This window comes from Lagenorhynchus albirostris, chromosome 11 (genome assembly GCF_949774975.1).
Source record: "Lagenorhynchus albirostris chromosome 11, mLagAlb1.1, whole genome shotgun sequence".
Classification (NCBI taxonomy): Eukaryota; Metazoa; Chordata; class Mammalia; order Artiodactyla; family Delphinidae; genus Lagenorhynchus; species Lagenorhynchus albirostris.
The window spans coordinates 39,022,568-39,040,031 of record NC_083105.1 but is presented as its reverse complement, the minus strand read 5'-3'; the positions used below and the strand labels follow the sequence as shown (position 1 = coordinate 39,040,031).

The 17,464-nt window shown below is 36.4% G+C and overlaps 1 protein-coding gene and 1 long non-coding RNA gene across 4 annotated transcripts in view; both read right to left on the bottom strand.

Moving 5' to 3' along the window:
* Positions 1-4,603: 4,603 nt before the first annotated feature.
* Positions 4,604-9,899, bottom strand: LOC132529042 (uncharacterized). Its single transcript, XR_009543361.1, has 3 exons — positions 9,642-9,899; positions 5,986-6,150; positions 4,604-5,038 (listed from the first exon to the last, which is right to left on the bottom strand). It is a non-coding gene; the product is annotated as an uncharacterized LOC132529042 (long non-coding RNA).
* A 3,824-nt stretch (positions 9,900-13,723) lies between these two features.
* Positions 13,724-17,464, bottom strand: part of PPP1R12A (protein phosphatase 1 regulatory subunit 12A) — a 149,590-nt gene continuing 145,849 nt past the window's right edge. For all 3 annotated transcript variants that reach the window (XM_060165131.1, XM_060165132.1, XM_060165133.1), the window contains one exon: positions 13,724-15,915. In XM_060165131.1, coding sequence (XP_060021114.1) covers positions 15,829-15,915 — 87 coding nt within the window. In that variant the 3' untranslated portion in view covers positions 13,724-15,828. The remainder of the gene's footprint in view (positions 15,916-17,464) is intronic.

The following is a 17,464-nucleotide window of genomic DNA, read 5'->3' as shown; positions in this document are numbered from 1 at the left end:
ACCACTGCGCCACCAGGGAAACCCCTAAAGCTAGTTTTTAAATTATAAAAGTAATACAAAAGTTTTGTTTCTAGTAATAGCAGAGTAGCTTATACTGGACTAAGCCTTCCTACAGGTAACAGTTATGGACTTTGGATAAAATATATAAAATAGCTGGAGTGACCAAAAGCTGGCACAAACTGGAGAGGACTTAACCCTGGAGAAAAGGGAATCACTTGGTGAGATCCATGTTTAAACAGATTTACCCCTGAGGGCATTCCCCAGTGAGTGCAGTAGAGAGTAACTAGAAATTAAGCTGCACTCTTATCAACTTGAGGTATCAGAGGATACAGTTTGGGGCTGCCAGACTAGTTGGAAATTCAGGGGGAGATTTTTGGAAATGAGAGCCATTGAGATGGGAGTTCCAAAATACGTGCACAAACTTCTTTCAAATTTTTGGATGACCTCTGATTTGCAAATACATGGTCTCAAAAAGCCTAGGAAAGAAACAGCTAGAAAATGCCGAGTAGAGATTCCAATTGTTGCCCACCATAGAAGAGACAGAGTTTGGAGTTTGAATCCTAGTCTCTTAGTCCACTTGGGCTACCATAATAAAATATCACAGGGTGGGTGGCTTATAAACAACAGAAATTTATTTCTTACAGTTCTGGAGGCTGGTAGTCCAAGATCAGCGTTCCAGCATGGTTGAGTGAGAGTTATCTTCCAGGTCATAGGCTTCTTCTGTATCCTCACATGGCAGAAGGGGGTAGGGAGCTCTGTGGGATCTCTTTTATAAAAGCACTAATTGCATTCATGAGAGCTCTATCCTCATGACCTAATCACCTTTCCAAGACCCCACTTCCTAATATCATAACATTGGGTATTAGGATTTCAACATGTGAATTTGATGGGGACAGAAACATTCAGACCACAGCACCTCCCAAGTCCAAGGGGCTTGGTACACACTTTAAGCTTTTAATCGAAACTCAAGAGGGGCATAACTTTGAAGTAAAGACTATTTCCTAGAACTAAAGATTTGTTCTAAGACTAAGAGTAAAATTGAAATAGGTCTGTCCTGTAAATATAAAAAGTGAACTTATACAAGATCAAAATCATTAGCTGGTAACTTGGTTGCTTGCTAGAATGGAAATCAGAGCTTTTCAGAGGAAGATGAACTCATGTATTATCTACAATGTCTAGAATAAAAAATATTAAACATATAAAGACACAGGAAAACCATGACCCAAGATCAAGAGAAAAAGCAGTCAATAGAAACAGACCCTGGGATGACCCCTATGTTAGAATTAGCAGACAAGGACTTTAAAGCAGTTATTATATTTTCAAAGACAACAGAAAAAATAGTTATAGCAAGTGAATAGATAGAGGAATTTCAGAAGAAAAATAAAATCTATTTTAAAAGAACTAAAATGAAATTCTAGAACTGAAAAGTACAATATCTAAAATGAAGAATTCTCTGGATGGGCATGACACCAGATTGAAGATGGCAAAAGGGTCAGTGAATTGGAAGAAAGATCAACAGAAAAATATCCAGTCTGAAGAGCAAAGAGGAAAAGGATGAAGAAAAATGAACAAAGCCTTAGTAAGTTGTTAGACAACATCAAGCAACCTAACATGCATGCAACTGCAATCCAAAAAGAGAAGAGAAAAATAATATAATGGTAAAGAAAAATTATTTGAAAAAATAATAGCTGACAATTTCCCAAATTTAATGAAAGTATCAACTTACAGTTCCAAAAATTTCAGTAAACTCCTTGTAGCAAAAGTACAAAGAAAATCATACCTGTGCACTACCAAACTTCTGAAAACCAAAAAAAAAAGAGAAAGTCTTAAAACAACCAGAGGAAAATAATGTATTACATACAGGGAAAAAAATGAAAAAAATTATGGTTATATTCTCATCAAAAACAATGGAGGCCAGAAGACAATTGTGTGACAACTTTAAAGAGCTGAAAGAAAGAAAGAAAAAAAAAAGTCAACTAAGAATTCTATATCCAGAGAAAAATATCTCCAAAAATTAAAAACAAAAAAGAAAATGAAAGCTGAGAGAATTTATCACCAGCAGGCCTTCACTGCAAGGAATAAAAAAGATGTTCCTCAAGTTGAAAGTAAATGACATGATATGACATGTCTAGAGTTTGTCCAGTGCTTTGAAATGAAGAGCTGCAGAAATGGGCCTACTTAGCAGACATTTTTTAAAAAAATATTTATTTATTTGGTTGTGCCAGCTCTAGGTTGCAGCATGTGGGCTCCTTAGTTGTGGTAGGTGGGATCATTAGCTGTGGCTCACAGCTTCCTTAGTTTTGGCACACAAGCTCCTTAGTTATGGCATGTGAACTCTTAGTTGCAGCATGCATGTGGGATCTAGTTCCCTGACCAGGGATCAAACCCAGGCCCCCTGCCTTGGGAGTGCAGAGCCTTATCCACTGTGCCACCAGGGAGTCCCAGCAGACATTTTTTTTTTAACACCTTTATTGGAATATAATTGCATTACAATGGTGTGCTAGTTTCTGCTTTATAACAAAGTGAATCAGCTATACATATACATATATCCCCATATCTCCTCCCTCTTGTGTCTCCCTCCCACCCTCCCTATCCCACCCCTCTAGGTGGACACAAAGCACCGAGCTGATCTCCCTGTGCTATGCAGCTGCTTCCCACTAGCTATCTATTTTACATTTGGTAGTGTATATATGTCTATTGCACTCTCTCACTTCAGCCCAGCTTACCCTTCCCCCTCCCCATATCCTCAAGTCCATTCTCTACATCTGTGTCTTTATTCCTGTCCTGCCCCTAGGTTCTTCAGAACCTTTTTTTTCCCTTAGATTCCATATATATGTGTATACGATATTTGTTTTTCTCTTTCTGACTTACTTCACTCTGTATGACAGACTCTAGGTCCATCCACCTCACTGCAAATAACTCAATTTCGTTTCTTTTTATGGCTGAGTAATATTCCATTGTATATATGTGTCACATCTTTTTTATCCATTCATCTGTCGATGGACACTTAGGGTGCTTCCATGTCCTGGCTATTGTAAATAGAGCTACAATGAACATTGTGATACATGACTCCTTTTGAATTATGGTTTTCTCAGGGTATATGCCCAGTAGTGGGATTGCTGGGTCACATGATAGTTCTATTTTTAGTTTATTAAGGAACTTCCATACTGTTCTCCATAGTGGCTGTATCAATTTACATTCCCACCAACAGCTCAAGAGGGTTCACTCTTCTCCACACCCTCTCCAGCATTTATTGTTTGTAGATTTTTTGATGATGGCCATTCTGACTGGTGTGAGGTGATACCTCATTGTAGTTTTGATTTGCATTTCTCTAATGATTAGTGATGTTGAGCATCCTTTCATGTGTTTGTTGGCAATCTGTATATCTTCTTTGGAGAAATGTCTATTTAGGTCTTCGGCCCATTTATGGATTGGGTTGTTTGTTTTTTTGATATTGAACTGCATGAGCTCCAGCACACATTTTTAAAATCATATGAACTAGTTGAACAAATCTCTGTAAGACCCTGTAGAAAAGGTTTTGATTTGAAGTGACAAGATTCTGGATCTTAAAGGAAATTGGATCTTTGGAAAAATCATATTGCAAAAGGAAATACTGGAATGTTTCCACTGCTGCTTGGGCTTGAGAGTGAGGAGGTATATCATGGAGTGTCCAGTTTTATTGAAACCACATGGAAGAATTGCAGGACAAAACTGAGGAGTATTTTCCCTCCTTTCCAAAACAAGTGTGACTCAGGGAGGGCCCCTTTCTCTAAATCTTCTGCTCAGCTCGAGAATTTGTGAGCTGCAGTCTGTGCACTGAAGATGAGATTCACTAACCTGTCCCTAGCCAACTTCTGGATTTCTATTAAAAAAAAATCCTTTCATTCAAAGGAAAATAATGGACATCATGCTGCAGTTTTCAACTCCTTACATTTGTGAACAGGCTTATTTATTTCAGGTGAAAATGAAATCTGTCCTTGTTCTAAGTTCATTCCAGAATTGAGAGCATACTAAAGCACATTATAAGCAACACATGCAGTCTAAGAATCTTATAATGATATGGTCTTAATTCTCCTCTTCCATCTTTTGTGCTATTGTCATACATTTTACTTTTACATGTTATAAACCATCAATATATTGTTTTTATTTTTCATATAGTCAATTATTTTAACAGCTATTAAGTATAAAGCAAATGTCCTTTATATTTACCTACATTTTAAGCACTTTCTCAAATCTTAATTTCTTTGTGGAGATCCAAATTACTGTCTGATATCCTATTACTTCTGCCTCAAGAACTTCCTTTAGGACTTCCCTGGTGGCACAGTGGTTAAGAATCTGCCTGCCAATGCAGGGGACACAGATTCAATCCCTGGTCTGGAAAGATCCCACATGCTGTGGAGAAACTAAGCCCATGTGCCACAACTACTGAGCCCGTGTGCCGCAACTACTGAAGCCTGCGTGCCTAGCGCCTGTGCTCCCCAACAAGAGAAGCCATCGCAATGAGAAGCCCACCATACCGCAGCAAAGAATAGCCCCCTGCTTGTCGCAACTAGAGAAAGCCAGTGTGCAGCAACGAAGACCCAACGCAGCCAAAAATAAATAAATAAATTTATTAAAAAAAAAAGAACTTCCTTTAACATTTTTCTGTAGCATAGATATGCTATTGCATTTTCCCAGTTTTTGGCTGAAAAAGCAGTTTTCCTTCATCTTTAAAAGATAGTCTTGTTGGGCATAGAATTCAGAGTCATCAGATTTTTTTCTTCTCGCACTTTAAAGACATCACTCCACTGTTGTTTGGCTTGCACAGGTTTGTATATAACACTTTTTTTCCCCCTTTGTCTACAAGATTTTCTCTGTAACTTTGGCCTTTCAGCAGTTTGAATATAGTGTGTCTAGTTTTTGTTTGTTTGTTTTTTAAATCCTTCTTGGCATTCTCTTGAGCTTTGTGCAACTGTGGTTTGATACATTTCAACATTTTCAGAAAATTCTTGACCACTATCTCTTCAAATATTTCTTCTGTCTCATTTTCTCTCTCCTTCTGGAATTCAAATTACACATATATTAGACCACATGATTTTGTCCCACATCTTTTGAGTGCTGTGTTGTTTCTGGGTTTTTTGCTCTTTTTTTTTTCTTTTTGAGCTTGAGTTTGGATAATTTCTATTTACCTACCTATCAACAACTTCACTCTTTCTTTCCTTGGCTGTGTCAAATCTGAATGTGTCTGTAGAAGACATTCTTATAATTTGTTATCCTGATTTTTTATTCTATCATTTCATTTGACTCTTTCTTATAGCTTCTTTTTTTTCTTTTTTTTTTGGCCGTGCCACAAAGCATGTGGGATCTTAGTTCCCTGACCAGGGACTGAACGTGCACCCCCTGCAGTAGAAGCGTGGAGTCTTAACCACTGGACAGCCAGAGAAGTCCCTCTTCTAATTTCCTTGTCTGTTCATTCCTGTTCCTCACCTTTTCCACTGAGAGTTAACATGTTACTCACAATGATTTTATTTATTTTTATTTTTTCTCATAATGATTTTAGATTTCCTATCAGATAGTTCCAATATTCATGCAACCTTTAAATCTGGTTCTGATTGCTTTGTCTCTTGACAATGGGTTTGGAAGAGCTTTTTTGCTTTTTTCTATCTTGTACTTACTGATATCTTGCTGCTCATAATGCATAGAACAGTAGAGATTGAGATACATAGTATTTATTACTGGATATGACACCTCTTCTGCTGGCCTGTAGAGGGTTGAGTCAATATAGTTAGGAATTGAGATGGGTTTGTCTTTTGTTGTTGCTACATTTACCACTGGTTTTAAATTGCACTGGACTTACCTTGTGGTTAGGGTGAGAATTGGTTTACTAGAGACTTTTTCTCAATGTTCTGCTTCTACCTTAAGTCTTCTCTATTAGTTTGTTCCTCACAAGTGGTCTCTCCCTGCTCTTGCGCCTTCCCCCCACCATACACTTCTGTTGCTTGTTACCTGGTACTTGTTATTTGGTGCTTGCCGGGGGGTGGGGAGGGCAGTGAGAGGCTGGAAGAGCTTTCTGTATTCCTGCTTCAGCCTCAGGTTCAGCCAGACCCTGTCTCTCTGGTCTCAGGAATGGAGTTTTCTCAGTGATCCTGTACCTCACCCAGAGGTAGGAACCTGTAATGGACGGAAACTTCACTTTTACTTGATAAGCACTGAATAATAAACTCATTTTATAGTATAACATTATCTTCCCTCAAACAAAAATCTCCTGTTGGATTCCTTTTGTAGGGATCCATTAAAGGTGATGCTTTCTTCTTTGAGGTGAATCTGCTCCACTTCAGATTAATTTTATCTGATTATGAACCTCCCCACTCCAGTTTCAAGAGTAAAAGTAAAATCTTCCTTAGTATTTTTAAGATTGAGTGGAACCAGTAATATGCTCCCAACATAGCTAGAGACTTCTCACTCCCCACTGATAATCCTTTTCATTCTCTACTAGTACAGTCTTTGAGAATTTTTTTTTTTAACATTTAGTTCCATTTCAGCCCAGGTGATCTAGATTTGAAACCTATAGGCCTATAGGCTAGTAGTTCTCAAATTTTATCTTGCATCATAATCCCTTGAGGGCTTGTTGAAAAAGACTGCTGGGCCCTATCTTCAGTTTCTGATTCAGCAAGTCTGGAGTGGAGCCCAAAAATTTGCATTTCTAACAAATTCCCAGGTGATGCTGACACTATTGGTCTTGTGATGTTCTCATGATGATCTACTGATATAGATTAAATAAATAAATAAATAAATAAATAAATAAATATATATGAACTGGTTAAGTCCATTTTCCTTAAAGGAGTTTAGCTATAGTAAGTAGTGACCCTGGTATATCTAGTCACTTAAGATATGCAGCAAAAATGGATGCATATTTTTAGATATAGCTGAGTCCCTTCAGCATGCTGTGCAGTGTTTATGATGCATTGTAGGGAATGCAGGCAGCTTGGGCCTGAAATGTAAGAAGGCAGTTGTGTTGCCTTTCCTAACTTAAACTTATATTTTAGGACATTTGCCGCCCTATACGCCCTATGGAGTTTTAGGCTTTTTATCTCTCTAGCAAGAAGAGAAAAGGCAAAGTAAGGGGATTGGCTACCCCTTTTCTGATCAAATGTATGCGCCTGTCATCAAGGTGCTTGTTTCATATGAAAAAAAAATCCTTTTCCATTTCTATTTGACTTCCTGGTAAACTGGATTCGATTGGTCTGCATGTGTCCTTTTTCCCAGCCAGGTATATGTGGTATGATTGGACACATGGTCTTCTATTTTTAGACTATCACTGGTGTTACTCAAGGTTTGGGCTATATGATCTCCTTTTAACTATTAACATAGGATATCTACATTTTAGGTTCTCACAAGGGATTTTACTTTTGAATTCTCCATTTCCATTTAGAATATGAACACGTGATATTGCAATGCAGTAGGTCTCAAAATATGGTCCCTGGACTAGCAGTATCAGCACCATCTGCGAACTTGACAGAAATACTAATTCACTTGCCCCATCCCAGACCCTAAATACTGAATTAGAAAATAAAAGTGGGGGGCTTCCCTAGTGGCGCAGTGGTTGAGAGTCCGCCTGCCGATGCAGGGGACACGGGTTCATGCCCCAGTCCGGGAAGATCCCACGGAGCGGCTGGGCCCGTGAGCCATGGCCACTGAGCCTGCACGTCCGGAGCCTGGGCTCCGCAATGGGAGAGGCCACAACAGTGAGAGGCTCACGTACTGCAAAAAAAAAAAAAAGAAAGAAAAAAAAAGGAAATAAAAGTGGGGCTTAAACTATATTCGAACAAGCTCTCCAGGTGATTCAAGCTTGAGAAACACTGCTGTAGGGGAATGATTAAGCTAACCAGTCCTGGGACAAGAAAGATAGTGAACACTACACACTTGGATTATATAGTACTTTGATCTCTCTTGCAACTATGTCATAACATTTGTGGAAGCATATCTTATATTCTAGATTTTTCTTTTGAAAGCAGAAATAAGAAACGACCATCTGAAGAGAAATACTACCCCACAAAGTAGAAACAAATGAGGACAATGTACATTAGGTATATAGACAACTGTAAAACCCATGAGAAAATTCCTTCCTGAGAAGTGATCCAAAATGTTTATTTTGCCCAATGAACTGATGGGCTTCTTTTACATAGTAATGATGTTTGTAATAATCCATTTGTCCATTTCTAACTTGGTTGTCAAAGAGTTTTAGCAAATGTTTTACATTTAATTGAGTAAGTTTCCCCTTAGGAAACTGAGCCTAGATTTTCTAATATAATTATCCTCCCCAATTTATAATCCAATTCTTATCTCTTGTAAAAAATAATTTTACAGCTATACAGTATGTGGCTTTATTATAAAGAGCTACAAAATATTCTTGAGAAGAGGGTATGGACAAAGATAGTAAAGCTCTTCAAGGAGCAAGTCTAGTGCACAGCATGTGGTTAATACATGTCTAAACAAGTCCCTCATCCAGCTCTCGCTGCCTCTCCGACTCTCCGACGTTCCCTCCTACTATTCTACTTCTTGCTCACTTAGCTATATAACTACAATAGCCTTACCGTTTGTCAAAACACTCAAGAACATCTGCACCTCAAGGCCTGTGTTTACGCGGCTCCCTCTGCCTGGACATGCTCTTCTCCCAAACACCTGCACAGTTTTTGCCCTCCCCTCCTTCCAGTTTTGGCTCAAATGTTTCCTTCTCAGTGAGGCCTTCTCTGACAAGCTCTCCCTCATTCCTGAAATCTCTTATCTTGCTCTATTTTTTCCATAGTATCTGTTGTCTTCTAATATTGTGTAGCTGCTTATTTTCAATCTTCCCATTCCTTGAATGTAACCTCCACAAGGCAGGGATTTATTTTTTACCTGTTTGCTTCCGGGTGTATTCCTACCCCATAGGGCAGTCTGGCTTGGAAGCGCTAACAAGAACTTGAATGACTGAGACAAAGTCTGCTGGAATCAGAATGCTTATATTTAACACGTTACAAAGCTTTCTTAAAAACCTGTCAAGACTTTTTCCTCCACAAAATGTATCACAATTATTGATTCACTCTTCCCTTTGAAAAACATCAAGTAAACATCCACTATGTGCCAGGCACTATACTAACTGCTGAGAACAAGGATGAAAAAGACTTTGTCCTTTTATGGAGCTCATAGTACAGTAAAATAGAAGAAACAGATTAAAGAGAATTTAAAACCAGAAAACCAAGGTATGTATAGGGTGTCTGGAACATAGAAAATACTAAAATTTAGCTCCCCTCCTCTCTGGTTTTTCTACTACTGGTCACAGTAAAGGAAGTAGTGGACATCAGAGGTGCAGGCTAGCATGGAGTAAGAATGAGATGGGCAGGACTCTAAATTTCAGACCAAAAGAGTAGATGAGATTATACAACTCTTATGCAGAAGATCATTATGCAACAAGGTTAGCTGCATAACCTTGATCTGTAGGCTGATAAATGGCCCGGATGACCTCAGGATATTTTCTGGGAAGTATTATGTAAACTCTAAAAACATCCAAAATTAGGGATAATCCTGACATTCCAACAACTATGAATTTTAATGAAAACAAGAAATATGGGGTAGCGACTATCATTAAGTATTTACTAAAACACTTACTAGCCCATACTTACCAGCTGCCTCTTCTGTGGCAATTGCATTTTGTATGGCACACCTATACACTTCTTGACACATCCCCCCACTTTTGGTAACAGGAACTGGGGTCCACAGATGGATTAGATGCACACGAGTAGAGAGTCAGTGTTCCTGGAATCTGTTAGGATAGATGTGGCATGGTTACAGAGGTGTACTTTTTCCTTCTTTCCAATGGTTGAAGGAGGTCCTCTGAAATCCACCTCATTTCTTTCTCCCTTACTGACCCCAGAGTAAAAAAAATAGGTGTTTATGGTTAATTGGGTACATTATTCTAAAATTTTGCTTTAATATATTCTAAGAAGAAACAATCCTATTAAAAATATTTACACATTAAAAGATTCTTTGGAAATACGTTATAAACATTTATCAAATGATCCCAGAAAAAGTAAATTACATTCTAAAGTAAATTAGTACTTTTAAAAGTCACAAATTATTAATGCAATTTCTTCAAAGTAATAATATAATAATTACATTTGTTGGGCATCAATCCACTAAGCTCAAGAACTGTTCAAGGCACTTTACATAGACATGTCATTTACTTGAAAAAACTGAGTCTGAATGGATAAATGATTTGACCAGCATCACACAATTATAAAGTAGTGTAGGTGAGATTTACATCTACATCTGACTGAATCCAAAGCTCCTTCCACCCTGTCAAGTGTTTAAAAAATCAGTACCCCATAGGTTTTGAAAAGATATACTATGGATCCCACAAAATTTTGATTCAAATTGTTTGCTAAAATGCTTTCCTCAAATTTATAAATACACTCACATACATGTCAAATTGTAAAACACTGGAGAGCACATACACACTAAGTTATATTGTCAAGTTATCTCATTTTTGTGTGGAGCTTCTTATGTCCTGTACTTGGTCTTGATTTTCTTTAGGTCAGAACATACTCACACTAGAGTATACTGCTAGAGCACATGTTTAGCATGGTTATTGTGAAAGCAACTGAAGTTAAGATGCATCTGCTCAGTAATGCTCTGATCCTAAGAATTATATAGTAACAAGTGAGAGTCATGCTGTTGTCACACATATCTTATACAGACCTATTTTATGTTTTGAGTATAGGCATCCTTCAGTATCTGTGGGGGATTGATTCCAGGACTGCCATGGATACCAAAATCTGTGGCTACTCAAGTCCCTTAAACAAACTGGCATAGTACCATTGGCTCTCTGTATCTGTGGATGCAGAGGGCCAACTGCACTTTCTTTTGGGTTGGGGTCATATCTGTGAGTTAATATGAATACAAATTTTATCTGTTTTATATATTAGTATTCCACACATTTTCAGTGGGGGAGAAAAATTTGCTGCTAAAACCACAGCACTATCAATGTTGCCTATCTTACTTGGGAATAAGAAGGATTCTTGGGAATTGAGCTCCCATCACCAATTAAAAAAATCTATTTTTGAAGGATGCAAAGTTTCTTTTGCATGTAGGTATATGAAAATCTTTTACAAATTTATGGTCTACTGGGCATAGTTAGAATTTGCACCAGGAAATCAACTAGACGCTTGAGCATTAAAAGCATTAATCTTTTAAAAAATCCCATTACAGGGCAAAGGGTTTAGTTAATAATAAGTCCTAAAGAGAGAAAAAATTAGTGGGTGTGGGGGCAGGGACGTGGGATTAGAGAAAGAATGTGGAAGAAAAAAAACCAAGAAACGCCATCCTCAAAGTGTAAAACGATCAAACTAAGTGATACAGGGGGAAAAGTCCTAGATTAGGATCTGGGGAAAAAACAATGGCAACCACCACTAAGTTTGAGTAAGAGCTCTGCTTTGTACTAGGCTTGGGATGTTGACCCAGTTAATAATATGTACATCTCAGCTTTCTCACCTGAAATTTCTCACCTTTATTCACCCAGCCTGTTCTAAGAATCAAATGAGGTATCCTACTGAAAAAGACTTGTATCAGAACAAACCTGTAAGAATAATTGAGCGTGGGGAAGGGGAGAGAAGGTAAATCCTTCTCTTTCCCACTCTCATTGTCACAGACCTGTAAGACAAAGTACAGGCCCTACAAGCTGAATATTATTCAGGACAAAAATCTACTAATATTGCTCATTTCTTTACACATTTCCTCCGTTTTTTCTCTTCAGCCTTTTAAAATTAAAATATAGTTAATTTTTGTGACCTGTTTATTGGAATTTAAGCAGTGACAAGCTGTGACAGCCGGGCTCAAAAATGCTTACTTCTAATACACTTTAGAAAACTTGTAGTAAAATTTCAAATTATAGTAATAAGATAGAATGATTTATGTCACATTATAGAATTTAAAATTTCTGACTCCTGTGTTTTTAAATTTATTACGTTGTAATCTGCTCATTTTGGGGGTTTGGAACAGCAATATGACACTATGTCACTTACCTAAGAAAGCACTCTGTTGTTTCATAGCACATAGCCCCAGAGAACCTTTCTAAAAGGAACGCCAAGAAATGTATTTAGGGACTTCCCTAGTGGTCCAGTGGTAAAGAATCCACCTTCCAATGCAGGGGACGTGGGTTGGATCCCTGGTCGGGGAACTTAGATCCCACATGCTGCAGGGCAACTAAGCCCGTGTACCACAACTATTGAGCCCGCATGCTGCAAACTACAGAGCCCACATGCCCTGGAGCCTGTGCCCCACAACTAGAGACAGAAAACTCACACACCACAACTAGAGAGAAACCTACGCACCACAACGAAGAGCCCAAGCCACAACAAAAAGATCTCACATGCCTCAATGAAGACCCCACGTGCTACAACTAAGACCTGATGTAGCCAAAAAAAAAAAAAAAAAAAGAAAGAAAGAAAGAAAGAAATGTATTTAGCTATTTAGAGATATATAATAGGAAAATAAATACTTCATTCTACACCCAGTCCTTTTTGGGCAATGGCTCTCATATGTACATTACACCTGTGGAACATGCAAATTCAGACACACAGAGACCACACACAGCGTAAAACATGGAACATCACAGAAGAGACTGCTTATCAGTCAGCTTTCATCTTTTCAACCAAAGGTTTTCTCTATCAAGATATGGCTAATGGATTGTTAATAACTGTTAACAGAGTTTGCTCTGTTTTCTGCTTATAATGACAAAGTGAAGGACAACCTACAAGGCTGTTATTTCCTACGGGAAATACATTGCCCTAGTTTGGAGACAATTTGACCTCTGGATATTTTCTTCTTACAACAACACTCAGTGAGTGCTGACACTGGGAGTCATGACTGTTTCAGATTAGCCAGGAAAGACTAAGTGGTAATAAACCTTTAAGCAAAAGAATAAAATAGCCTAATGGATTAGTGAACATCTACTAATCCATTATGGATTATAATTCATAATCCGTATGAATACTCTCCTAGATAATTCTATCTTTGCATTTCGTTTGAAGTATTTGCATGTGAAATTTTCTGTATGGAGGACAAAGAACAGTAATATCTATCATTCTGTGAGCATGCACAGGGAAAGTACTGGAAGTAGAAACAAGAGACACAGGCTTACTACAAGTCCTTTACCGAAGTTCCCAAATCAGAAATGCCTCTTATCTACTTACAGATGTGTAGTAGATGGGGGTTGAAACTTGGACAAATCTAGGTTGGAGAATGATCTACTATTTTACATTTCAATGGAATATTATCCGTATACGTATTCCCAAGCCTATGTTTGCAACTACAAAAAAGCATAGGTTTAATTTGGAAGCCACAAAATACTTAGGTAAATGAAATCTTTTGCTACAAAGCTACTATCTTGAAACTCACTTTTATCATTATTTTTTACCCACTTATTATCATAAAAAAACTAGTTCTCAGATTCTGCACACAGACAGCTTTATGTAAAATATATAAACATTTGTCCAAATTGATACACAGATTGCATAAATATGGCAATTAAGATTGCATTTACAGATGTGCATGTACAATGTTGTGCAAATTATCACAATATTACAATTTCAAAAATTATTCCAATTGGAATCCAAGTAAAGCAATTAGTGAAAAAATACCCATGCAGAATTTAAATATCTCAGAACAAAGTTTTAAACGTCTTCAGTAAAAGTTCACACATTTAAAATAGTTTTATTCATTTTATTTGTATATGTCAAAATACATTTTTATTTCCAAAATAGTGGGTTTTGCAACTAGTTTCATGCAGAAACAAGGTCTGCTCAATACTACCAATAAAATCAATATAGCACAGTAGCTGTTCAGTTTTAGATACAAAGAATAAATAACCTAAATACAAAACACTAAAATATTAGAAACATGTATTTAATCATTCTTCACAGGCATCCAAACTTCACAAATATAATCCTTAGCATGCCTAACTGTTGTGCAACCAGAACATGTTGCAGTCACTCAAACTGACCAATTATCTGTATATTTTACGTCCACATAAGACCATGGAAATTCTTTATATTCAGACCAACCATTCATACAGTTCAAATATAACCAAAAATAAAATTCCCACAACTATCCTTGTACCTTTAAAAATCAAGAATCCTGAGCTTGGTAGTAAGAGCATAACCTTATATCTTCATAAAACCAATCAAGAAAGAGAGGACTTAAAATCCTGCTTACCAAAACACCTTTTCCCAACCCCAAAGTAATCTAAAATAGGCAGTAGAACACAATGACCTTTTAAAATGAAGGGGGTACAAATTCACATTTAATATAGTATACAATACAATCAATAATACAATTAGCTACTATAAGCTTTACAATGTACAATTTATTCAAATGGCTGAACTGTTCAGTGGTTAAGGAGACAGTTATGTGCCAGAAAGATAGAGTATTTTTTGCATGGTTTAATGAAAATATAAAAGCTATTTGTCCAAATAAAAGCCATCTTCATATGTACTTGGTTTTGCTTTTTTTTAAAAAAAGGCCACTGAAATGTATAAAATGGTCTGAACATGATGGTGGTATCAAAGTCAATGCCTCTTCACATGGCAATAACAGTGCATTTAACACGAACTCACGTTAAGTCTGCAAATGATTTCATAGCATTACTTTGGCTAGCACAACAGTTATAGACAGCACTCAGATAAATACAGGTATGTGAAATGTGAAGTAATTACCTTATGGAACTTTAATTATGGTTGAATACTATCAAATGAAAACTGCAAATAAAAGTAAAAGCATTTTACAGTAGAAAACTTTTGTAAAGATAGGGCTCCACATAAACGTGTTATTTTAAAAGTCTTTATATCACATTGTTAGCAAATTTTGTTTTTAACACTATTATGGAGTAGCCTACTTTGCATTAACAGACATTTGAAATAAGAAAACAGTCAAGCATGCCATGTGGTGGTCTAAAAATCAAAACAATACACTTATTTATATATACAGCATCACTCAGTACCTGCTAAAATGAATGTGAAGATTAAAGAATCTAACATCTTATACTACAATAATAAAAAACAAACAAAACAAAAGTGACCAATGAAGGCAGAAAACAGGATTTAAAAGAATCTAATCTCAACTGACTTTAAAGCATTCATATAAGGAGTAAATGCATATTGCACAAACAGTGAAAGCAAATGTTCCACCAAGCAATTCAGTTCCAGGTGGGGGACAACACAGCATTAGCCTAATATATGACAATGATCTCAGAAGAGCAAGTGTTCTTTTCTGTAAATGAGAAAGCTGTGAGACAGGAGAAGGGTCTGCCACATGAAGAGTTAGAAGGAAAAAATACAAACCCAAACTCAGATGAAAAGCAAAAAAAAAAAAAAAAAATTAAATATCGAAAAACTGGAAACTGTGGCACATCAAAAAATGCTGAATAACTGTCTTCTGTGAGAGCTGAGTTTTTGTTGACACAAAAGTATTTATGTACAACTAAGGCTTACTGGTTAAATATCTGAGGCATATCTGGCCTTGAACACTTTCCTTATATGCTGGAGCTGTAAACAAGTTTTCTCAGTCATAAAAAAAAATCTTCTCAGCAGCTGCATTAACATGAAACAATGGTCTTGATACAAGGAAAAAAAAAAAAAAAAAAAGAAAAACACCAGAAAATTAAACAAAACAAAACTCCTAGATAAGAGGGCATTTGGCAGGATATCCAAAAATGACAGTCTCCAAGGATTCTTCCCAGGCTTCCAGTGACTGTCAATTATGGTCCACTGGGTTACTAATATGTGCAATTCCAATTACTTGCTGCTTTTTCTTTTTTTATTTGGAAAGTTTGCTTATAACTCTGATCAAGGCCCCATTTTCATCCTTTAGCCTCTGGTTGTCTGCTTTTAGGTCTGGTAACATCTATGAGAGGAAAAACAGAAGAGAAAGTTTTAATTCAATAAAAAGATAAAATATGATTCTTAATAAATGTTATATTTTTACCACAAGACACATGAACAAGCTTTGTCAGTTATATATATTTCTAGTGACTGAAACATGTATCAGGAAGAACCCCCCCCATTTGTGAAGCTAATTAGTTTAATAAATGATGAAATGAAAGGTTTATTCTCCCAAAGTTATCAATTGAAATGTACTAAATCACTTGACATTATGAGTCACGAGCACACCATATTAGAGCAGCCAAGGAAAGGAAGCCTATTTTTGTTAGGATAGGCTCTTAAAGGAAATTCCTTTAAGAGTTCCTGTCAGCCTAAATTAAGGCCTTTTGCTTTATTTATGTCAGACCTCAAACCATACTGTTATTCCACAAGAAAACCAGCTTATTTAGGGAAGTTTTGAGGGAATTAGACTTGTTCTAAATTATTAAAATTCCTTAAATGATTTACCTTGTACTAAGTTTAAGTGCCTAGTACAATGTCTGATCCAAGATAAGTGCTCAATTAAATGGTAACAAAGCAATTATTACTATCATTAGAATAGTATAAAATAATTTATAAGCCAAAGTAGTAAGTCTGAATTTATAAAAATATTCAAGCATAGAAAAATATAAGTAGTATTTGGAGTAAATAGAAAAACACACCCTTACATCCTGAAAACAAAACTATTTTTTGTTTTACAGACAAACTGAAGGAGGGGGTGGAATTATTATAAGTTAATTGGATTTTCTACTAAGAATGATTTAAATCACATGTGCTCTGCCAGATTTGCTTGGAAATGGAATAGCTTATATTTTAGACATTAAAATATACTTTCCAAGATATTTAGGTCTCTTTCCTCAGCTTTCAAATGTACTAGGTTATCAAATTAGATAAAAGTAAAACTACTTGCAAAATTACCTTAAGCAAAATCTTTATGAAGAGTTTAATATTATGTGGAACCAATCAATTCTTACCTGTGCTCAGAATGCAGGGATATAAAATACAGTAATCTGAAGTTTATTAGGATAACTAATAAGTTTATTAGGATACCACTGTTAATAGAGAACTACGTGAATATTAACGAAGATGGTTCTGACTGAAAATGACATTATTTTGAAAAGCAGATAATTCATGTTTAATCTTCGGCTTCAACATATATTAATTATGTGTAAAATACATGTTCCATTTTCTTTCTAGTAAAGAGTTTTAAACAGCCATATTTTTAAGTGCTAAAGTATTTGTAGAGCCAAAATGTGCATTAGCTTTGCAAAAGTGCAGACAAGTCTTTTATCTAAATGCCTCGATCATTCCCTCAGTTTACTGCAGTTTATCAGTCACAATACACAATTAGTGACACTTTCTAACATTCTGAGAAGCCATGCATAATTAAACAGTTATATGATAAGCTCCAGACACAATGGCATTAATTTGTAAAAGTGAGCTCAAGACACGCTTACTAATACAAAAACACCTGCCTGGCTCTACTAAGAAGAAATGATGAAACTATAAATTATAGATTCACAGACTGCAGT